Source organism: Rutidosis leptorrhynchoides, chromosome 2, assembly GCF_046630445.1.
Source record: "Rutidosis leptorrhynchoides isolate AG116_Rl617_1_P2 chromosome 2, CSIRO_AGI_Rlap_v1, whole genome shotgun sequence".
NCBI classification, from domain to species: domain Eukaryota; kingdom Viridiplantae; phylum Streptophyta; class Magnoliopsida; order Asterales; family Asteraceae; genus Rutidosis; species Rutidosis leptorrhynchoides.
Window position 1 is genome coordinate 593,582,822 of NC_092334.1, and position 25,838 is coordinate 593,608,659.

Below are 25,838 nucleotides of genomic sequence, written 5' to 3' on the forward strand. Positions count from 1 at the left end.
GGGCGGGATATTTATATGTACGAATAACCGTTCATTTAACCGGACACGGGAATGGATTAATAGTTAATAGACTTATTAAAACAGGGGTGAATTATGTACAAGGACACTTGGCGTAATTGTTAACAAAGTATTAAAACCTTGGGTTACACTCAGTCGATATCCTGGCGTAATTATTAAACAAAGTATTAAGACCTTGTTACAGTTTAAGTCCCCAATTAGTTAGAATATTTGACTTCGGATATAAGGATAATTTGACGAGGACACTCGCACTTTATATTTATGACTGATGGACTGTTATGGACAAAAACCAGACGGACATATTGAATAATCCAGGATAAAGGACAATTAACCCATGGTAATAAACTAAAATCAACACGTCAAACATCATGAATACGGAAGTTTAAATAAGCATAATTTATATATTTCATATTTAATTGCACTTTTAATTATCGCACTTTTATTTACTGTCATTTTATTTAATTGCACTTTTAATTATCGTACTTTTTAATTATCACAATTTTATTTTATCGCACTTTTATTTATCGCAATTTCATTATCGTTATTTACTTTACGCTTTAAATTAAGTCTTTTATATATTTAATATTTTACATTAGGTTTTAACTGCGACTAAATTTTTAAAATCGACAAACCGGTCATTAAACGGTAAAAACCCCCCTTTTATAATAATAATATTACATATTTATATTTTTGTATTTTTGCAATTATAAGTTAAAACTAATATAGCGTTGAACTAGTTTAAAGATCCCTGTGGAACGAACCGGACTTACTAAAAACTACACTACTATACGATTAGGTACACTACCTATAAGTGTTGTAGCAAGGTTTAGGTATATCCACTCTATAAATAAATAAATAACTTGTGTAAAATTGTATCGTATTTAATAGTTTTTTGTAGTAAAAATATAACTATTTCCTAGTACGCCTCGCACACATCAAGACTTGTCACCAACTAAAATGACAATCCAACTTGCCGATCACACAATTCGATATCCTAAGGGCATAGTTGAGAACGTCATGGTGAAAGTCGACAAATTTTTGTATCCTACGAATTTCGTAGTAATGGACATTAAGGAAGACCTACACACACCAGTAGTGTTAGGAAGACCTTTCACGAATACGGCTAGGACTGTCATTGATGTGTACAATCAAAACTTGATCTTGCGATCACATGGGGAGAGCGTTACCTTCAAAATTGACCGACCCACCAATCTTTCTGGACAGGCAGAGATGTTTGCTATTTCCACCAAACGGATCACTTCCGATGACGAGTCTTCACCACCAGCCAATGATATCGAGATGGGTATCGAATCACAATCTGCAGATGACCCAGAAATGGAAGAAGAGGATCCCAGCGAAGAAATAGAGGAAGAGGAGGAATCTGAAGAGGAAGAGGAAATGGAAGACGTAAAAGAAACTGCGATAATACCCTCTCTAAGCATTACGCGTCATGAAGAATTAATGAGGCTTGAGATGGAAGATCACAGTTTAATCATTCGTTTCAAGAAGAAGACTAACAAGGTTGAGGTTAAAGATATAGAAATTAACCCTGCAAGTATCAAAGTCGAGAATCAGGATACTGAAGAAACCTGTTCATCATACGAATCCTCAGAAGAACACTATACCGATGATGACGAGGAAGAGCAACATGAAGACATTCTGGATAATTCACACTCTCCAACCGAACCAGATCTAGGGGAGCCGGACTCTTCTTCAGATCGGATTCCGGTCATATCTACACACGCAGACATGATAACCTTCATCAATGATACCGATGAATTTGAAGATATTCTCAAAGCCACCCATAAATCAACAATTGATTTCACGCTACGCTTAACAGAACGAATTATGGCTATCCGAGAAGAATACAACCTCTATCTCCAGAGAGAGGACAATGATGTTGAAATCCTAGAAGAACACATTCAAGACTTTATCAATACCCTTCACAATCATATCTACCAAGAAGAAAGGCAACGAGAGAACAATTCAGTGGTTCACACTATTCTGGAGACAAGATTCTGTCGAGATCAGAAGATCATTTACTCTAAGGTTTACAACGCCTAAGCCGGATCTGCACTTCCGTTCTCAGCAAACCAACGAGCACTACTGACTCTCATCCGGAAGCACATGGATCCTTCCACCGGACGCCCGACTTATCACTCTGATTTGCAAATGATAGAGGATATTCACAACTTTTTCACTCTCTTGGAAAGAGATAATTTCGAAAGCACACCAGACAGGCTAATGATTTACGTAACAATTGATCACCATGCTGATCTGATTATCAAAGAGTTACGAGATGCAGTTACAGAGGAAGTAAGGCACAAAAATCCGTTCTCACCTTGAACCAGATCGAGTCAACATTGCAACCTACGTTACGAAGCAGATATCACGTATCTTCCACGAATCCACAGATCCAAGTTTCACATTTAAAGCTGGATGTTGGGAGATATACTCAAAGACGGTGACGTTGATGCTTGGGTCAGGATTGCTGTTCACTTCTTTTCAGCTTCATCTTTTAACTAATCTGTGCAAAGCTACAGACTCTTACTGTGGAGATCACCATTTCGAAGATTTCGAGATACTAAAGATACAGTTTCTAACATTGTTTGAAGACTTCCGAAATGAGCATCCCATCAGAGAGATAATCACCACCAGCACTGCCTCTATGATTGACATTCATGGGTCAACCAACAGATCCGTGGATAATATTATCATCGGACTTCAAGATTTATCACGAGCCGAAACTGCGCACTACTTATCTTTTAAAAGATCTTTAAGAGAAGTACCGGATCTTCTACCACTATTGGTCCGACACTTTATCAGGATTTACCCACCAAGACTCACATTCCCTCGAGAAGACCAAGATTACAACCATCAGCGAGGAATGTTTGCTTTCTAAGGCATCACTATGGTCGAGCCAACGACCTTAAACAAAAGCGCTTCTCGGGAGGCAACCCGTGCAATAAAGTAGAGTAGAAGAATAAAGGATGACAAATGAGCCGATCAATAAAGAACGCAAGGATTGAAACCAGCCAGTATCGTCACAAACAACATCTGCTAGGGGTACTTCTTTCTTCCCGCTACTAGCTCAAAATTTAAATTATGCCACATCCTAGCTTATCACTAAGTGTGGGATCCCAACCCAATTAAACACTAGACAAATATTTCCAAATCTTCAACTAAAACTCCTAAGTGTGAGATACACAAGGAACATTGAGGACAATGTTAGTCTAAGTATGGGATGTTGGTATAATCTTTTTATGCTATATTAAAATAACCAATTACGAAGATCCCAAGTTCTTAAGCCAAATTTAAAAATTTTTAACAAGAGAAAGCCTTTCCGAAAAAGTATTTTTGAAAACCTGAAACGATTGCAAATAAAAGTAAGGCTTAAGTAGGGTGGAAATCTTGTTAGGTTGAACCAAATCTCTAATAGAGCATTGCATGACTAAGGTATTATTGACCTAAATTGATTATGGTGAGGCACCCAAATAAGACCAACATTCATCTTTAATGCTTCACTATTTTCCGTTGAGAGTGCCGATGTCTGTGCTCAGAATCAGAACTTGCTTCACTATTTTTATTAGTATTTTATTATAATTGTGTTGTGACCAGTTTGTGACAAGGGTCCCAGAACAGGTTTGTTTGTTTTAATTGGACCTCGTTTGGGTTACCTAATCTTGTGCGAAAGATATCAGATAACTGGTAAATACCCGTGTGTGATGGGGTATTGTGTTTTAACACAAATAAAAGCTAGTGACCAGCTCCTTTCTTGAGGTTTCCTGAACCTTCCTCTCACTCACACATTCACCTAACCTCAACTTCACCATCTTCATCTCAACCCTATATCATTTAATCTCGAATTGAAGCTTGATTTTGGTGTCAAAATGTTCCTTGTGTCATTGTGATTCTAACAAGGTAAGGTTTGTAAGATTTCATGATCAAATTTGTAAGTTTAGTGTACGAGTTGTGTTCAGTTTTGAGGTCAAAAACGTGTCCAAAGTCGAGATTTGGTGATTTTGGGTTGAAACCCGTCACTTTGCTACTGTTGCAGCTGATGAACTACCTTCGGCAAGCATGAAATTTTTAGCGGACGCATTTTTTTTTTACTAATTTGCTATAATTCGCTGTCAGTGTGTCTAATCTTGATGGGAACACTATTCTAACTTGGTTTTTGCTGTTCTTAGGAGATAAGGACAATGAGGAACCTCAGAAATAATAACTGAGCAGTTGCTGGTAATTGGTGAGTGGGTCTATCTCCAGATAGAGTTTAAATAGCATATCATGCTACTGTGGTTGACTCTTTTACCATGCATAGTGTAGAAATTGCCATGTTAGAATAATATAGTATGCCTGATGTTGTATGTGAATTATGTGTGCACTGTGTGAATGGCACCAGTCAGGCCTAGGGAGACTGGGGACTCGAGACCGTGCTTAGGTGAGGTTAGAGTCCGTATGAGGTCAACCGTGCCTAGAGGAGGTAGGGTCCATAGGCTACTGATTGTGAAGTATAGTTTGAACGATGCATCCCCTGCATCTGGATAACTATACTGTGAATTGAGTAGCAGGGAGTATCGGTAGACTCAGGCCCGATCAGCTGGGAGTCGTGTGCTCGTACAAGCCGCCAATCCTCGTATTGTCTTATTGTATGCTAGTTGGTAGTTAGAAGGTATTGTTGATGTATATAGCTTGTGTGTGGCTTAATCTATATCTGTTAGATAGATTCTATTCACTTAGCAGTGCGCTAATCCCCCACAAGTTTTCCCCCTTGTAGGTTTAGGTACTGCTAGTCAGGATGGTTATTGATGCAGAAGACATGTTTGACAACCCTACTCTGATGTGGACTTTTGTTTAAATCATATTTTGTAATAACATAACACCGTTGTGTAAACTTAAACTTAATTACTCAGATTAATGTAATGACGTGACTTATAGTGTGTTTGTTAATAAAGTCTTCCGCTGTGTGTTTAAAAAAAAAATGGCCGGTGTTACACTATCGGATACAACTTAAGATCGATTGAGGCACACTGGTTGTAGTAAGTCTATGAAGCTTTGGATTCCAACTGAGGACTCTTTCGTAGTGAAACATCTGACTAGATCCTTAGTACATTGTCAGTCCCAGACCATACTAGTGTAGTCACCAAGCATATAAACTTCGTACGTGCATGCTGACGCACAACGATTGTTGTAAGCTGTACCTCTGCTAAGTAAGGCCATGGAACACGGTCAGTGTTGATTAGTACACTGCACCATAATGCAGTCTCAAGCATTGCACCCCGCTTGAGGGATTTTTAGTTAATTAAGGAACTGTTTGTTTAAACACATAAAGGATTGGACCGTTAGGATAACCGAACGTGTTCATGGAAGTCAACCTGACTTGGCCATGGTCTTCTTTATGGTTAAACTCTTTTTAAGGGCCTAACTATCTTTTAAAACCAATCATTAATGAAAACATTGAAACACATCACGTCTCTCGGATATGGTAAACCCTGTATTCTATTATGCTTAAGAAAGTTTAGATCTTTGTGGAATGTTAATACGTCACCCAACCGAGTCGCTCAATTGGATGAGCCGTCTGAACGTGTATGCCTGTAGTCAGACTGCAAGGGCGTCGGGGGTAAGGGACGTTGCTGTCTATTCAGAATCTTCAAGCCTATCGCATTACCAGTGACATGTCTTACGACAGGGGCGTTTAGGACCAGTGTAATGAATACAAGGCCTCTGCCTATTCATGAGCCAGCATTCCATAATCTCGGCAGAATAACTGATGAAATTATAATATGCACTTGCTTTAACCTTATCCGAATTACGAATTTTATCGTATTTACTTTATCTGTCTTATAAAGTAGAAAAACCCAAAATTAGGTAACCACTACTCCTTCATAACTATCCTAAGCTTTAATATTGATTCGATTTTACTGATATCTTAAAAATACGACTCTAGGTCATACTTCTCTTACTCATAATAAGGAGTAGTACGATTTAGGCCCCGCTAAATATAAATTTAAAACAGTACCCCCCTCTTGGTGGTGGATTCTGACGTGTTGCGACCTAACGACACCGCACAAATAAAACCGTCCGTTTCGACCATATCAGTGCTCCTAAACAAAAGTACAATACACATATATAAACTGTTAATGAATAGTAGAATATACACCGTAATGTTTTGTAAAATAATATTACACAATAAAAAAACCGCCCGCTCTAATATATATGATAATGATAACTAGCTTAAGACCCGCAATTTCGGATTTCTTCAATAAAATATTTAAATATAATAAATTATGTGTTAACTCATGTAAAAATTCACTACAAATTCTGTAAAATAAATAAATGAAGACAAAGAATGTAGTTAAAGAAATTTTTTAGATATCGTTAAGTATACTGCAATCAATAAATATAAGTAAACTTCAATCTAGGTAAAAAAAATATAGTTTGTAACACCAAGTTAAATGTATTGGCGTACTATTATTTTACTATAGTAGACTATTAATTTGTGGCAAAGTATTTCTGTGACGACTTTCCGATATATTATTCAATGCAACAAATCATTTGAAGTTGTCATTTAGTGTCATCACTGAATCAACTTGCTGTTTTTCTTTCAATATCATTCGCATATCCATTAAAGTCTTTTGACGCAGTTTATCAGCCTACATAACAAACACAACAAAATTTATTAGTTGACTATTTTATTGCAATCGATCATATTATCGATATAATGTCTATTCATTGCTTTATTGACCATGACTTTGACATTGGTTGACCAATTCGTCAAACCATTGACCAAGTGCGTCTGTGTTCATTATATATATATATTATAATATATATATATATATATATATATATATATATATATATATATATATATATATATTATAATATTGTTTATGATAATTAAGTGCTCTATGTGTGACTATGGGGTTTTGACCGACCTTTGACTTTTACTCTAATGGGATGACAGGTTTGACTTATGTTGACTGTCCGACCCAAATATCTTACTTTGACTTTTACTAAGCACAAAGTAATATGTAATATATTATCTTGACCATGTACGCATTTTGACTTTGATATTGACCCGTTGATCTTATTAGGATGAGTTGACTTTCTGAGTTGACATTTTGAGTTGCCTTTCCGAGTTGATTTTCCGAATTGACTTATAGAGTTGACTTTCTGTGTTGACTTTCTGTGTTGACTTTATGTGTTGACATGTGTTGACTTTGAGTTGACCTTAGAGTTTAACTATTAGGTCTGACCTTTGACTTTATATGTTGACTTTTATTGACTTTTCATGTGGGTTTCGAGCATTAGCAATGTGTTACATTATGACTTGACCTAGTTTATTAGACATTTTCTGATCAACTTGTTTAATTAGCTTGAAATCTACAGTATACATTACGTGTCACTATCGCATTTGAGTATTATATTATAGAGCTTTCAAGGTTGAGCTTATAATCACATTTTTACATATTTCAAAATATTTTTGGGATGTAAATATATGCATTTTATTTTTACGATTTAGACACAAGTACCTATTAAAAAGATATCCCCTTAGCTTGGTAACTTTTAGCTACTGGTTTCTGAACCAGTGGATGCGAATCATAAATATAGATCTATAGAGTTTGACAACTCCGCCTTGGCTAGTCGCGCTAGCATCAATGGGTGTTAGTACTTCGAGTTTGTACACTTGATTTAGTGTATGTTATTTCAAAGGGTATTCATTTATATTCGTTAAGTTTAATTACCGGGTGCTCAACAGGTAGTAGAATACTTTTATTAAATGTTTCCATTAATATAAAATCTTGTGATCTATTATTTAGTTTATTATCTGTAATAAAATTAACTCGCCAACATCCGTGTTGACTTTTTAAGCATGTTTATTCTCAGGTTCTTAAAGTGCTTCCGTTGGTTGATTGCTAAGGTGTTCATGGAGTCTTTTATGTCATGCTTTTCAAAAGTTATTTCATTCACATTATAATATTTTATGTTAGTTATGGATGATTTGACTTCATAGTTAACTTTCTATTTGGGAACTTACTTATGTTGAATTTTTTTTTTAAACAACTGGAATAATGAATGCAATGTTTGTTAAAACGTATCATATAGATGGCATAACCTCACCGTGGGACCTAAGTTAATGACCGTGTCAATAGCCATTTTGATAGGTCATTGCAATTTATAAATATGACCAACAATCGTAGGGTATGTTTGGCACACAAGCTTCTAGAAGCTTATGGGAGCTTAAGCTTATTTTTCATAAGCTTCAGTTTCTAGCCATGTTTGGCAGACAAATATATAAGAACTTATGGAAAATATAAGGTATAGAAAATCAAGCTACTTGAAGTAGCTTATGAAAATAAGGTAGGAGCTTATGAAAACTAAAATTATATTACCACCCCCTAAATCATTATACAATCATTTATTTTTTGTCCTTATATATCATTTTACATATATAAACTCCAGCTAGTTTACAAATGTTTATAAAACATAAATTTCAACTTCTAGCGTAAAAAATAAGATCCGGCTACAAGCTCCGGCTACAAGCTAGTTTCATCCAAACACACCCCTAGTCGATTTTCCAACAATTCAAATCAACTCGACAATCCAAACAATAGTTCTTTTCACCCGGTTATTCATTTTTGAATTTTGGAACGCCAAATACATTGGGGTCTTCATCTCCTTTCCCACTTCAAAACATAAATCTCGCCCGTAATTTATTTGTGTTAGGATTATTGGACCTAACAAGACAAGTGATTTAAACAAATCATTCACCCACAAACGATAAACAAAATAGTAAAAACATACGAACGAAAATAAATGCATACACGACACGCGATTTAACGTGGTTATATCCCACCTCCAAAACACGGAGAAGAGTTTACTACACGGGCGCAAACTAAAGATTTTAAATATTAATTTTACTGCACATAGGCTACAGGTACATGAGATATATTTATAGTGCTAAACTAAGATGAATAAAAACACAATATGAAGTCCTAATTCAAATCCAATTATGGACGGACAGCCATCACGCAATTCTGGCCGGACAACCATCACGGTCTCGATGGAAGCCATCTTGGTCTCGTTGGCACGCATCTCGGTTGCGATAAGATCCATCCCAGTCTCGATGGACCTTCTGCCATGAATCCTTGTTTAATTCGAACTTCGCACTTCAACAATCTCTCACTCGAAGGAGACATTAAACAACCTCAACCTTCGCCAACCCGTCAAGTATGTTTATTCAAACCACACAATAACTCTAGACTAGCCGATTACCAATTCCTTTTGATACCGCCAAGTAAGTTACCCGAATTACGCTACACTTCACTCGTTAACTTACGAGCAAGTGAAGTCTTTTGACACCAAAAAACATCGCTGAGCGATAATCCAATCTCTTAGTTACTAGTTTGGGCCATCTCGATTTCTTTCGCCACCATCTTCTTAAACCTAGAAGATCATCTTCTTACACTTTAAGACCAATTGAAGTGGGCGAGACTTCAATTATAGGATTTTTTTTTTCATGAGACAACAACGCCTCATACATCGATCTAGACATGTCCAATCTCGAACTCACATGTCAAAGTCCACTCGTACATATTATTTGCGTCCATTTACGATTTCCTTTACCAACAAAAAAAACTCCCAACATACGCCTTTGTAGACTATTCTTCAAGATTCTCTAGTGAGATATCCATCAGCACCTTTAACTAACCTCCTCATATTAACCATGGCTACATTCTACTTGGTTCGTATCACTGGTTAGTCACAAATTACTTTGTCATCGGAGAGTAAAACAAATATTCGAAGCCCTAGTGTTACTGGAATCAACACACTAAACTTGGAAACATTGGAGAAACAAGTCGCTCAACCATCTCCACAACCCCACTAGTTGTCTAACTCTCACTAGTTCGATAAGTTCCGTCAGTTACTAAATTCACACCGAGTTCCCGACATTCTCCACGATCCTAGAAAGCTCAAGTTCCGGGACTTACAAGATTATCCACCCTATCCATCACCTAAAGACTCCTAATTGATCACTTCTGAAGAAAAAACCACCTTCTTTGTTGAAACATCCACCAAAACCCGAGCACCCATCGAATGTGTTCTATTCAACACCCTTTGACAATCAATTTCCTCAATGACAAGGAACTCTAACCTGACCTCATATTACATAGACTTTGGATATTCGACCATACACTTGGTCCCCCCGTTACAAAACCGTGCAAGCACCAAACTTCCCCGATAATTCCCACTATAGACTTTCAAACCGATGTAACACGTTTATTACAACACCGACCAAATCTGAGTTAAACCACCCTACTGAGCTTCCGTAAAAAACCAACATATTTGAAAACACATGTTGTATCGCTTGAAGTTTAATGAGACAAACCGTCTCGCACTTGCGTCATCAAACTTAAAAAAGTTCATCTGAAGCTGCCCAAATTCGAAAAATCGGATATGAAAATCCAACAATACGATCAGCCTCATATTTTACCACATGTAGACCCATGTGTCTGTTACCTACAACCCAAAATTCAAGTCAATGGTTAACGAACATGTTATGAATTTTCTTCTACAGCAGTGCATGAACATCCAAATTTTGCTCAATCGTTCCTTCGCACGGGATAGCGAGGAACAAGAACCCGACCCATTACCCGGATCTTAAGGAAAATATCTTCGCAACGATACCATCGACCTGACCCCTGACTCTTTAACCCTTTGCAAAGAAAAACCACCATCATAATACAATTGTCGCGACCAACTGTATCATGACTTTTCAGAACCGTTACCCGAATACCGATGTGATCAACTCTCCCGGATACATAGACATACCCCATGAGTTTCCCGGGGGAATGATATTTCCACCATTACCATTACTTCTTCCACCTAAAGTTACTTAAATACCCTTAATGAATACCTTACACAAGCTTTTTGTTTTAATTTATTCAGGGTTATAACTGGAAGAGAGACATATAATTATGGTGGAAGTAGTAAACATGAAGGTGAAAGCATCAGCTCCAACTAAGTAACCCGATCTTGATAAATGTTGCAAGACAAATCCCTAGAACCCGTTCCCGTAAACACGTAGCCTAAGCTTTGATACTAATTGTCAAGATTATTGGACCCAACAAGACGAGTGATTTAAATCAATCACTCACCCACAAACGATAAATGAAATAGCTAAAGCATACGAACGAAAAATAAATGCATAAACGACACGAGATTTAACGTGGTTATATCTCAACTACAAAACACGGAGAAGAGTTACTCCACGGGTGCAAACCAGATATTTTAACTATTAATTTTCGTGCACCAGGCTACAGGTACATGCAACAGATTATGGCGCTAAACTAAGACGAATACGAACACAATATGAAGTCCTAATCCAAATCCAATTCTGGCCGGACATCCATCACAGTCTCGATGGAAGCCATCCCGATCTCGATGACAAGCATCTCGGTTGCGATAAGATCCATCCCGATCTCGATGGACCTTCTGCTAGGAATCCTTGTTTAATACGAACTTCGCACTCCATCAATTTGGCCCGCCTCGATATCTCTTCCAACTGAACAAGAGCATTTTCTTATATGCAACAAGTTTAAAAATGCATGAACAAGATGAAAGCATGGATTCGTTGCAAATTTAAGAATTACATATAAATTTTAGATGACGAGAATAAGGAGAATGAGAATCACGCGTAGTTTAAGAATTTAGTTTTATGTACTTTTTAGTTTATTGATTTGTAATCTATCTGTCTTTAATTTTGTAAGTGAAAATATCACTTTCCGTAACAAAGTCATTTTTCACGAAACTGTCACCTCAACGAAATATGAATTGCACAGTAAATAAATAATACGGATTAATTCTGATTGGTCGCTCAAGTCTACGTGTAATTTAGTTTTGATTTGATAATACTCATGTCAACGAAGTCTTGGTTTGCAGGGACATGGAAGCATCACCGATGGAAATGGCACCAATCAAAGTATCACGACTACACAAAATTAAAGAACTCTGCTCCAAATTATGGTGTCAAATACGACATAACATCTACAAACATGGCCATAACAAGCCATTCAAGAAACGGCAAACTTGACATTGCCCGCAAGGTGTTCGATGAAATGCCCCAACGAACAGTTGTATCTTGGAACACTATGATATCTGCATATACTAAATGGGGAATGTATGATGAAGCTCTTAACATACTTTCTTCTATGCATTCAGATAGTGTAAAGCTAAATGATGCAACTTTATGTTCTGGGTTAAGTGCTTGTGCTCGTTTACATTTGTTTCATTCATGTAAGCAGCTTCATGGCCTAGTTCTGAAATGTGGCTTTGAAAGTTATAAGCGTGTAGGGAGCGTGTTGTTGTATTTCTACGCGAATTGCTTTGCGATTCAAGAAGCTAGGAAGGTGTTTGATATCCTACATAAAGAGAATGATTTGGTTTGGAGCATGATGGTAGTGTGTTACGTTCACTGTAACATGTTAGACGATGCTATGAAAGTATTTAAAAAAGTGCCTGCTCGTGATACTGTTGCATGGACTGCGCTAATTTCGGGGTTTTCGAAGATCGACGGTGGCTTTAAAAAGGCTTTGGAGTTGTTCTGTTTAATGAGAAGAACGGGTGAAACCAAGCCCAACGAGTTCACTTTCGACTGTGTGATAAGGGCTTGCGGTCGGTTAGCTCGTTTGCAAGAGGGTATAACTATTCATGCCCTTGCCATTAAATATGGATACGAGTTTGAACACTCGATTACAAGTACCCTAATTGAGTTTTATTGTGCTTGTGGAGAAATTGACGCCGCGAAAAGGGCTTACGTTGGTGTATTAAACCCGAGCGTTTCTGATTCAAATTCTTTAATCGAAGGGCTCCTAGAAACGGGTAGGGTTGAAGAAGCCGAGATGGTATTTAATGGATTAGTTACAAAAGATCCGACGACTTATAATTTGATGATCAAGGCCTATTCGTTGGTTGGTCGATTTTACGACTCGATAAAGCTATTCAACAAAATGACTAAAAAAGTTATAGCTTCTATAAATACCATGATATCGGTTTATTACAGAAATAATGATTTGAATAAAGCTTTGGAGCTTTTTGAAATAGCAAAAGAAGAAAAAGATACTGTAACATGGAATTCAATGATATCAGGTTATATACACAACAACCAACACGAAAACGCATTAAAACTATATATAACAATGCATAGATTACGCGTGGAAAGATCGAGATCAACTTTCTCTAGCTTGTTTCATGCATGTTCGTGCCTCGGGTCTCTTCGAATGGGACAATTACTTCACGCGCAATCGGCTAAAACACCGTTAGCACATAATGTATATGTAGGGACCGCCCTAGTCGATATGTACTCAAAGTGCGGGAACATAATCGATGCTAAATTATCGTTTATCGACATTTTAAATCCGAATGTAGCTGCATGGACGGCTTTGATAAACGGAAATGCACATAACGGAATGTCGTCTGAAGCGATTTTACTTTTTGATAATATGGTCAACGAAGGAGTCAAACCAAACGGGGCAACTTTCACTGCTGTTTTGTCTGCTTGTGTTCATGCAGGTTGGGTTGATTGCGGAATGAGGTACTTTCATCTAATGAAAGACTTTTATAAAATAGAACCAACGATAGAACACTTTACATATGTAGTTGACCTTCTTGGTCAATCGGGGCGTATTCAAGAAGCAGAAGAAGTGATTATGAAAATGCCGTTTGAGCCGGATGGGGTTTTGTTGGGAGCATTACTAAAAGCATGTTGGTTATGGCTTGACCTTGAAGTTGGTCAAAGGGTTGCGCAGAAGATGGTCAATATTGACCCGAAACTTACATCTGGGTACGTGATTATGTCTAATTTGTATTCTGGCGTCGGGAAATGGAACGAGAAAATTGAAGTGAGGCGGATTTTGAGGGATTTGAAAGTGACGAAGGATCCCGGTTGTAGTTGGGTTGAGGTCGGTAATGAAATTTGTTAGTTCCGATACTCCGTAGATCACACCACGCTATCGCTTAAATTTTGCAACCCTTGAGCACCTAATATTGAATATGTACTACATAATGCAAACAGTGTTGCAGAACTCAGAATTACTTGGCGACTACTCGGCCAAAATCGGTCAAAGTCAAACTTGGTCAACATCCATTCCAAGTACTCTCTTAAAAGTCCTGACCGAGTATCCCCGAGTAGCGATTTTTGGAACCTTGCATACAAATGGAGAGTGTTTTATGTACCTATGAAAGCACCTAACATGTATATAACAGGTCACTTTTATAATTGAAACTGACCATTAAATATTACTCCGTATATTTGCTCGAAATCTTTATATCCTATGAGGCTATAATTCTTGTCCTTGTCATGCCATCATTGCCACTTTGCTTTGTTATTCTACTTTTATTATATATGTCTGTATTATTGTTCTGTTCTAACGCTTAAATATGTAGATATTTTGATGCTTTGTGCACCAAATTTTGTCATTCTTGACATTTTATAAGAATTCTTGGTGGAGTTTTTTATTTAAGTTGGTCGGGTTTCTCTAGAAGGGGAAATATATATATAAACTGCTCAAAAATCCACATACAAATCCAAGTCTTTGCTGGTTAGAAAGGTATTCAATTCAGTTTTTAGTTAAGGTTTGTTTGGTTTCCTAGTCTAAGATTAATATTTGACTATATATTCATATATATTGAGTTGACTACCTCACAATTAAATACACAGAATTGCACAAATATAATACAGTATCTTAGACACCTATACAGTGTGGTACAAAAGAACACTTGTCATCGAAATTATATGACTTAATCGTATACTGTACGAATTATTGTTAAATATGATGCACGTCCCCATGTTACCTTATCTTGCTGTACAACTGTTATATGAGTACTATGTACATCTACCATAAAAGTGGTTTGTAATAAAGTTAAATGTTGATCAGTTGTGCATCTGCTTAAGGTGACACATCATAGCACCTTATACTTGGGAAGTATTCTTTCCTGATATAAGCATTTAATGTTGTGGGCTCGTGGTCCATAAAATAGTACTCACATTCTTTATCATTATTTCGAATAATGATCCTTATTCCAATAATAATCCTTATTCCGTTAAGCCTATTTTTTCGAAGAGCATTGTGTTAGCAATCTAGTTTTTGGGTAGTTATTGACTATGCAACATTTGGAGAACTATATATATTACTGAAAGTTAAATAACTTGATCATCAAATGAGATAGGTTACATAAAACACTAAATTGAACTATTAAAAGAACAATTACCTAATATATAGATATAGTTATTATTATCATAACATGGATTTAAGTTATAGCACCGCGAGTCAATGCTACTTCTGTTATAATTCATCCTCTAAATTGATTCTTCTCTGCTAATGAAATACGATGTGCATAGTCTATAGCCGATCAGGAGTTTGTTTTTCATTAATGTTATCATGATTTATTGCAACCACTGCAATCTGCATATCTTGTTTGTTGCTTTTCTGATCAACCTTCTCAACATCCCATTCTTCTGCAGAGTTCGGCTCCTCCATTACTCTGTTTCGGTATTTGCAATACAACGCCAATTGCAATGCCCCTAGTGGTGCCCCCACCAGATTTGGAGCCTGAAAATTCAAGGTATATCATCAAAATTTCCAGAATATCAGTGTTTGATTAAAAAAAAAGGAAACTTAATAAACACCCTATTAAGACGATGGGTTTGCGTAGTACTAACCGCTATAATAAGATCTCGGCCTAAAAGTCCATAAGCCATCCATAATGCACTAGCAATAAATGAGAACAAGGACAAGCTAAATGGCATATACTCCACACTCTTTGTTTGAATTACTTTTTTCTGCAAAGAAAATTTAACAACTAAATACATGTTCGGAATTCAAAATACATGTAGTTAAATAATTAATATTAATAATACATTAAAAATAAAAACACTCTATCCGTCCCGAAATAACGGTCACAGTTTGACTTTTAAAGTCTTTCTTTCACAACTTAAAGTTAAAGTTGTGAAACAAATACTTTTAAAAGTCAAATGAGACGGTTATTGTGGTACGAAGGGAGTAAAATATTCATCATTTGAGTACTCACCATGACAACAAGAGGAGAGGCATACATGCCTACCGATGCAATAAGTCCCACACCTCCAACTAATTCTTTTCTTGTTTTGTGATCATGGAATAAAAAAGTTGATATTAGAGCGACGGCTGTGAAGATGATTATAACTGCAGTGGTCATCACCCCGGCCTGCAACTGCAATCGTAACCCCACATATCAAGTTAAGTATTTCTTTTTTTTCTTACTGCATGTCAGTGATCAAAATGTACATACCTTTTGTTTGGGTGAACAAAACCATATGAAGATGATGATGAACGATAGCTCAAGAAGGATACCGAGGCCGTTAATGGTGATCATTGGGAAGTTTTCCCATTTATAGCTTACAACAGGCAAACCATACCATGTGTACATCAAACAATTCAACAACGAAACGGCGTAAGGTACAACAGAAAATTCTTCTGTGCTTTTCTTCCTTATGACCCTAGCAAAAGTCATTCTTCACAAAAAAAAAAACAAAACAAAATTCATGTTAGTTAGAAATCTAAACAATGTTCCATTAATTTTAGTTGAATTTTAATAATATAAACAATGGTATGTATCTTACATGGGAGCAGCATATAGTAAAAATGAGGCAGCATTCCCTGCAAATATGTTACCAATTTTTAGAGCTACTATTTGAGATTCATATGTTCAAATAATAACGAAGAAGTTTATAAAATTATCGAAAGATACCCATCAATCCTACAGCCAACCGCAGTATGACAAGCATGTTTTCTTGTTGGAATTTTAAGAACTTCAAATATTGTCAAGAAGAGAAGGTTTAAAGGTGAATTTAGGATTAAGGTGGTTTGCTTGGACAATGTAGTATTCATATAGAGGGCTATTTATACTACTCATAAGAATGAGAACTATATATTTGGTACCATTTTTGTGTTTAAAGTTTTTAGATACTGATATAATGTGCGAAAAGATAATTAACGGTCGTTGTCAATAGGAGGCACCTAATGTACACATTGAAAGATTGTTTATGTGGTACAACTATTAAATTTTTAGGATTAGTGATTTTTATTGCAAAATATATGTTGTGGTTGCTGATCATATAGTTTCATTTTAGGCTGGTATGAAGAGTTTGTGGATGGGATTAATTTGACTCATGTAGTATCAGCATTTAGTTTATAATTTTTTAGTTAAAAAATGCTCTCTATGTTTGATTGTGTTAACTTTATATTTGAAGATTTTGTTTTGAATTTTTTTCTTATCAAATTTTTAGGGTATTCCTGTTGAGTGGAAGATGCCTCAAGATTTCCACTACCAAATGGCTTAATTATTTTTTTAAGCTGCTTGTTTGGGCATTTGGTTACTAGATGTCACGAGTAAGACGCGATTAACATGTAAGAGGTTAAATACACTAGCGGCACATCTTGAGGTGATAATGATAAATGTTGAAAATAGTCATTGAAAAATTGAGTTAACAGCGCACAACTGAGTAAATCTCGTCCTCATTTGAAAACCTAAAAAACCCTTCCTAAGTTGACTATGGCCACCCTTATTTACCCTGTTCTATTTTTCATAAAAGAAAGAAAAATGTTATTTTCTTATTTATTTACATTCCACACTTATTAAGGGTCTGTTTACTTTCCATTAAATAATTTATTTCCGTACAACTCTTAATTCAGTAAATAAAATTATTGTCATTTAATATGAAATATGATCTGTTTGTAGGAGACATAGAAACAAAGATCCATTTCCAAACAGAGTCAATGAAAACAACACTTAATACAAAATAAAAATAAACAACCCCTAAGTGTAATAATAACCTTTTTTATCGTATTATGGTTATTAATATATGAGTCTTGATCTTATGATATTATGATTTTGTAGGGTAATGATTGTCTACATCTCACATAATTTTTACCTCACATTCGTAGGACTGGATATTGTTGTTACAATTTTCTATGTGAAAAATCGTGTTAGTTTTACGAATTTGTCATGTAAAGGTTTACTTGGTATTTGGGTGGAGCCCTGAGTACTTGTGTTGGTGCATTGTACGGTTATAATATCATCAACCTTTAGTACGGAGTATATGTAAAGTACCACTTGCACATTTAGTTGTCCATATTGATCTAGCTATGTGTTGGATATAGTTTTGATTAGAAGAATGGGATATGGTTGCATAGTATTTGTGAAGGATGTTATCCCACATAGGTGGGAGGAAAAAGTTGGAGGGGACTTGCTTGGTTATAAAAGGAGGTCATGGGCATCATTCCAACTTGCACAAATCAATACACTTTAAGTATTTGATTATTTCTTTCTTTCTTACATTTGTTTGGGAGTTGTTTTAGTTAAATACTTTGGAGAGTGTAGTTGGTTTAAGAGAGTTGTCTATAGTGTATTTCTCTCTTTGAAGGCCTGTGGTTTTTCTCCTGTTTTGGAGTTTTCACGTTAAATTCTTGTGTTGTGGATTGTTCTTATTTCTTTACTGTTATCATTGGGCTGGGTGTTGGGAATTAGTGAGGCTGTAATAACACTATGTTGTAATAGTTGATGTAACTCTTGATATTTTTGCGAAATTGCACGAAACGTGCTACAATGTAGTGATGATGTCTCCAACTTGACCGGCTTTTGTTATGCCTTATGCCTTATGCCGCCTTATGATGTTTTAAGTTATTTCTCTAATAGTCAACAACTATAAGATCACATCCTATTTATTGTGAAGTGTTGAAAAGTACTAATTCAAATATAATGGATGCCATATAGTTATCTAAAGTAATTTAATCGTGTAAAGTTTAAACCTAATACCTCTATTGAGCATTAGAATGTCTTATGAGCGGATGTTATGTAGCAAAGAGTTTTCTTTAAATTGTTATTCAAATAAGAGAAGAATTTGATCGTTCCTTCTTAAGTAAGAAGATGTTATGCATTGATCACACGTATAGTTTGAGATATCTAAAATTCTTTGTTCGAGTTCGTTTAGATTTATGTCAATCGTTTTCTTACTAATTATGTTTATCTAGATTCTATTATATTATTTGTTTTGGAAAACATATATCAAATCCAAGAGATGAAGAGTTCCGTCATTGTTTCTTTTAAGGAAATATCACAACCTAACACAGGAGAAACAATGGATCAAATGCTTCTTAAATCACGTGTCGTGTTCTCTTAAAAATTATAACTTTTTAAGGAAACAAATAAAGAATAAAGCAAAAATGAAGTACATAGGTTGCAACCCTTTGACCAATCAATGGTTCACATCGTCTCGTGCAGACATACCCAACCAAATTCAGGATTGTAACCAATGGCTAATTTTATTGGGATTTTTAAAATAAAAAAACTTGAGTTAACTGATATGATTACATATTCTCTCCATATATTTAATTTTGCTTCCTGACCATTAATGGTGTACTAATAATTAAGTAATTAACAATTATGTTTGAATAAGCATTCTTACCCTATGTTTAATGCGGTCCTTTTCGCCATTGATGATTTGATTTTATCCAACGAATCATTTTATCAAACATTTTGTGTTATTTACAAGCTATATATATATCTATCTAATAATAAAATGACATAAAAAGGACCTAACATAGCTAAATTCCGTTCTATTAGGCCAACCACCTCCAAACAATATCTTCACTACTCGCGTATCAAAGCATCCAACTTTAGTATTCACATCTTCTTGATCAAACTATTGCTTTCTATCCCTGATAAGAAGTTTAATTTTAACAAACATTTGATTAAGTGCGATAGAATGTATTGTAGACTGGCTTAAACATATCTCGTAAGACTATTAGCAATGCGTGTGCTAGACATTGAAGTGCCGGAAGCACCCCACCAACACGTCAATAGAGCGGCATATGCATGCTGGGTTCCAAATTTCGTGGTGTGCTTGAACCCAACACGCAACAATTCACGAGCGTGTTGCTTGATTAGAGTGATGTGACTCAGGTCTAACGTCAATAAAAAATAATAATAACTTACGGTATTGTTATCGTTAAATAAATAAATAAATAATAAATTAATTTACTCTTTGCCTGTGAATACTACTTCATACATTTCACTCTTAGTGGAAAAATAACTTGTTTTTATTCTCGGATAGGGGAAGGTTGTCTACATCTCACATCTCCCATAATCACTCATGTGGTATTGGAGTTTGTTGTTGTTGTAGTTTATTCAATAATGCATACAATTTTCATACATAAAATTATGCAATTAATATCAAATATTTGTGTTCTTCATCGAACGATGAAATAGTGTAAACATATTGTGACTATACGCCAAAGAGCTTCATTTAGAAGCCAATGAAAATTCAAGTACTTGAACACCTCGCTATCAAATCTATATTCACATATATCGTGAAAGTGCTGCTGAACGGTTATGGGATGACTATTTTGTCGAGCGGTCAAGGTATCCTCCAAACGTATTTAAAAGGCATTTTTAGACCCGTCGTTAATTATTTCTACGAATCGTGCACCATATTTGTAATTATTTAATTGAGATCATTTTAATCTTTTATAAATGGATTTGATCATTTATGGTTTAAAACAATATAAAAGTTTACATTTTCCATACGTTAGTGGGCGTATATTACGTTAGCGGATGTGTTTGACGAGTATTAAAAAATGAGAAGCAACATTGTGTGTAGAAAACTTTTGTAGGTGTGTTTTAAACTATATAATGATAATGATGTACATATGAGGGAACAAATGATTACGGATATTGTTCGATTATAGAGAGTTCATGAATAAAAAACTTGGTATTAAAATGATGCTTGGAACCACCGTCTGCATGCATTGAGAATGGAAGATTTATCTGGTTGTATTGAAAGGCCAGTTCACTAGTGGTCATCAAAACCACCAGACACTAATACTTGAAGTTGTTACTTCGCACGATATGTATATATGACATGCATTTTCTGACTTTGTAGGAGCTAACAACGACATTAACGTTTTAAACCTTCGATTCCATAAAAAAATTACACCTCTCTATCCGCGATGTTTAGTGTAAACGGTCATAACCACACAAAATGTTATTATCTTTGATATATATCTTAATTAGGAAACTCTTGTCAAAACATTTTTGTCTCTAACTGATGTGTCACATGCAAAATTCTAAAGGTTTCAAAAATGTACACGGATGCATGTTGAACGAACATGTGTTCTTCTAAGTAGATTTTTATTATTATAGATGTTAGGACGCTCACACACTAGGAATAAGATGAGATGAATTTTGTACACTTCTGTCGTATTACACAACACCATACATGAGGATAACAGGTTTGTAGTTAGTTCGTTCAAGGAAGAAATGCTTAACAAAGAAGAAAATTGGCCAAACTTTTTAAGGAATCGGCGAATGGAGCGTAATGCAAGAGACACAGAAATACGAGACATAACTGTGCATGAGAAACTATTGGACAACCTCACCAATAACATTTGACACCTTCGTTCGCATTTCGTACTTATAATAATTATTTTTTATTATATATTTTTAGGACTATTAAGTTATTATATCTTCTTAGTATTTTATTAATGTGATTTTAGGACTTTAGTAATTAGATTATATGAATTTATTTACGTATAGATTTTATACGTATGTGGATGATTATATTAATTTATTTTATAGTATTCTTTTTAATTAAATAAAACATGATAATAAAAATAAAAAATGTGTTTTTTTTCTTTAAACGTAGAATTTGCACCGCCATCACCCTTTACACAATACTTATTTTTTAGCATCAAGTTTGTCACATTACCGTCATAAGTGTTGTAAATCTCTTTATTTCTCCCCGAAATTTTCTCTAGATCTCGTTTATGGAAGGTAACCGAGACGAGATATTCATCTTGTGAGAGTTCTCGGTCAACGGGGTCAAATTTGGTCAAAACCACGATTTCTAGGATTTTCTCGCTCATTTCTCGGATTTTCTCGTAAAATCTCGTAATTGCTTGTTTTTTCTCGCTCATTTCTCGAATATTCTTGTAAAATATTTGTAAAAATGTATATAAATGTACAATATTTAATTATTTATATTAAAAAAACTAAAAAGTCAACGTAAGTCAATGTTCGAGATCTACCCGAGATCTTTCCCAAATGCCGAGATCTCCCAAAAATGTCTAAACGAAATCTTCCCGAGATCCAAGTTTTCCAGCCTCACGCCATCCTTAATGAAATTCATCACATTGTCACATTACTGCCATCCTTATAAAACTTCACCACATTGTTACATTACCGCTAGCGGTACAACTAGTCTAATACACTTTCACGGCCCAAATTCTAATATGTTTTTCCTATCATTTTCTTTTCAACTTACTTCTTCTATAAAAAATTAAAAACAACATGGAATGTCGTCTTTCTCGGAATCATGTCAGTAGCAAAGCTATAGCAAAAACAAATACTCATTCATCTTAAAATAGCTATTCGCGTTAGTCTTTATGTCTGTCATATAATAATTAATCACTTTAAAAAAATAACTACTAAATATCTTTGAACTCTTAAATTTGTTCTCATTTATTACTCTAATCTCTTTTTAAATTTACTAATACTAATACAATAAAATTTTAACTTTATGTTTTACATTGACTTGATATGATATGATATTCGTTATTTTCAAAATAAATTATAGGAAGAAAAAAAAAAGATAATGCAATATAGCTACCATTGGAGCCTACAACAAAAAATATCGTCAAAGACAAGTCGAGGATGAAATGACGGACGTGATCATTAATTCTTTCTACTTTATGGATAATTATTACGTATTTCATTGGTTATCATAGATGATTTATTATACGAAGTAGTCCCTTCGTTTCATATTAATAGTCCAGAATTTCATTTTGAGATGTTCTAAATTAATAGTTTATTTTTATAAATAGAAAAAAATAAGAAGCTTAAGTTCTATTATGCCCTTAATGTATGTAGATAAGATTAAAGGAGAAAGAAAATATAAGGGGAAAACTCGAAAGTAAATAGATAATACTATACTTTTATGACATTTTCTTAAACTGTGTATTTTTGTTCGTGAACTATTAATATGGGAGGAAGGAGTAAAAGATTATAAATTAATTATTGATCACTCATTGGTGGTGAAGTCACATATCACATGCCACTTCCAAGTGTGAGTGCTCGTTTATTCATTTCCGTTAATACAGGGAGTAACACTTTTCGTATTTGACACATATTTTTGTAACTTTTTCTCATGTAGCAGTAGTCATTGTTGAAAAACCGTGTATACTTTTATCAATTTCAGATTAACGCAGCGAATAGTTAAAATAATAATTTTTTATTATTTCATAAAAAACATTTACAAGATTATATATTCATATATTTAGTGAAATATGCACACGATTAATTTATCCCAATGATCCAATTACACCATAATAATTGTCATGAATATAAAACAAAAGAGAAGTTAACGATATACCTTTCTTGGAGAAATTGATGAGACGGAGAGAAACTTACGATTAAAAGTATGACTGTCTCTTTGGATAGTCCACACTACACTTCAAACGACCGTCAATGGATGCTAGTCCAAACTCAAATATCGTATTAATATAATCCAATTATATTAATACATTAATCGATAATACTCTGTATGTGTATGTTGAGATTTATCAAAGGAAAGCAAAACAAATATGTTATTTTTCCTCTCTTCTCTCTTACTGATCTCATAACCCAACGATCATATATATATATGAATATATGATATACTCTGTTTGTTTGGTAGCAAAAAGCAAATCAAAAGAATATATTGTTTTTGATTTCTTTGTCTGTAATATCATATTTCGTTTGATTTGGTTTTAAAAAGTCTTATTTCTCAAATACTTTAGTGGTATGTTATGTAACTTATAATTAATAATTTCTATCATGTCGATTTCATGTGAATAATAAATTAATTAATTTCGTTTCATTTACTATTCATATGAATAGTAAATGAATTAATTTCGATTTACTATTTTGTTACTTGAGTAATATATATACATCATATATATATTTTATTTGAAGTCTCGGTGTATATGTGTGTGACCCCGAAGGCTCAAATGAAGTTGGTCATATAGTTATATGTTGTACCTTACACATTAATTCTACAAACTCCCACTTGTGCATGACACAACACCAAGTAACTATACAAACAATGGTAAGCGTCTAGCAACACGTCATTGTTCCCAAATTCATGTGAGGGTAGTTTCTCGAAACTGTTTGTGGTAAGTTTTAAATGTCATTCGTTCTTTGTTTCAGATACTTTAGTTAAACTTGAGATATAGATCATCGGTCATTCTCATTTGTTTAACAATTTTGTTTCTCGATCGTAGAACTGAAATAGATCACCAAATTAATTAAGTATCATCTTAATTACATCTGGGTGCGACCACACAAATATCTTATTCATTCACCGAGGAGCTCAAAAAGTATCTAACTCCAAACATTTTAGAGGAATAAATCCTATATTGCATACACGTGTCTATCACGAGCTTTACATTATACCTAATAATGGCTTTTATAACAACCTTATTCAGGACAGCGTTTAACCATATTAAAATACAATGCTACACTCATCAAGACGGGCGTGCATCTCAAGTCTAAGGACACAAAAACATAATCACTAAAAGATTTACTACTGACTACGATCCATGTAGTGGACATCTCATGGTTGGGTCATTCCAATATTCATTATCAATGAATACATATGAATTTTGGTCTCAACAAGTTAACTATTCATCATCAATGAATATAACCAAAATTTCACATTAATCTTAATTCATGTTATTCCCATAACATGACCGATTATGGAGATTTTGAATAATCAACAATTATTCATGGATTAAACATGCTAATATAGAACACAGTGATATAAATGAAAATGATCATACCAGCTATTTATCAATTCATTAATATAAAACTGCTTAATGTTCCAAAAATATTCAAAATACTAAAATTACAAATGAAAAAGATCAGCAGCATAACGAAGTCCAGTATTACTAGAATGATCATCATGCTTGTTATGCATCATGAACGGGTCAGCCACATTATCATTTGTATGAACCTTTAAGAATACTAATATCATTCCTCTTAATGACTTAATGAATGTAGTCAAAACTTTTGAAGAATGTGCCAGATACTTTTATGTACATGTGATTCTTTCAAAAGTATATTAACACTAGAACTATCACAGTACATATTATAGAAGATTAAATGTTGTGTACTACTCTGAGTATAACAACAAACTTCCTTATCCAGACAGCTTTCTGAGCAGATTCTCAGTCAACAATGTATTCTGCTTTTGTTGTAGATTGTTCAATAGTGCTCTGCCTAGAGCTCTTCCAATCAACTGTCTTGCCCATCATGACAAAGACAATGTGACTGGATCGAGAATCATCTTGATCAGTTTGGAAACTAGAATCAGTATAAAACTTAATACTTAACTCTTCTTCCAAACCACCGTAAACCAAGAACATATCATTAGTACTCTGCAAATAATAAAGAATAGTCTTAACAACAATCCAATATACTTCACCTGGATTATGTTGACAATGACTCGTCAAACTCAAAACTAATGAAACATCGAGTATAGTACATATCATGGCATACATAATGGATCATATAGCCGAAGCATATATGATACATTTTATTTGTCTCATCTCATCTGCTGTGATAGGACTTTTGAGACTTTCTCACGGTTATGCCCTTTTGCATTGGCAAAGCTCCATGCTTGGAGTTTTGCATGCTAAATCTCTGCAAGATAATGTATGTACTTTGATTCAAACTAATAAGCCAAT

At 34.7% G+C, this 25,838-nt stretch overlaps 2 protein-coding genes across 2 annotated transcripts; one reads left to right on the top strand and one right to left on the bottom strand.

The window, feature by feature from the left end:
- Nucleotides 1–11,830: 11,830 nt before the first annotated feature.
- On the top strand, nt 11,831–14,386 carry LOC139893356 (pentatricopeptide repeat-containing protein At2g22070-like). The gene has a single exon (XM_071876516.1). The coding sequence runs from the start codon at nt 11,937–11,939 to the stop codon at nt 13,998–14,000; it is 2,064 nt and encodes a 687-aa protein (XP_071732617.1). The 5' UTR covers nt 11,831–11,936; the 3' UTR covers nt 14,001–14,386.
- An 825-nt stretch (nt 14,387–15,211) lies between these two features.
- LOC139893357 (bidirectional sugar transporter SWEET3) lies at nt 15,212–16,924 on the bottom strand. The gene is made up of 6 exons (XM_071876517.1): nt 16,807–16,924; nt 16,679–16,715; nt 16,348–16,570; nt 16,108–16,269; nt 15,740–15,859; nt 15,212–15,629 (listed from the first exon to the last, which is right to left on the bottom strand). The coding sequence occupies exons 1-6, from the start codon at nt 16,841–16,843 to the stop codon at nt 15,420–15,422; spliced, it is 789 nt and encodes a 262-aa protein (XP_071732618.1). The 5' UTR covers nt 16,844–16,924; the 3' UTR covers nt 15,212–15,419.
- Between the last annotated feature and the right edge of the window lie 8,914 nt (nt 16,925–25,838).

Bases quoted from the DNA above. Each gene is read 5' to 3' on its own strand.
- LOC139893356 (XM_071876516.1), top strand. From the start codon at position 11,937: ATGTCAACGAAGTCTTGGTTTGCAGGGACATGGAAGCATCACCGATGG.
- LOC139893357 (XM_071876517.1), bottom strand. From the start codon at position 16,843: ATGCTTGTCATACTGCGGTTGGCTGTAGGATTGATGG. The intron at 16,571-16,678 runs GTAAGATACATA...TTTTTTGTGAAG, and splicing joins TTACTATATGCTGCTCCCAT to AATGACTTTTGCTAGGGTCA. The intron at 15,860-16,107 runs GTGAGTACTCAA...TTTTCTTTGCAG, and splicing joins CCTCTCCTCTTGTTGTCATG to AAAAAAGTAATTCAAACAAA.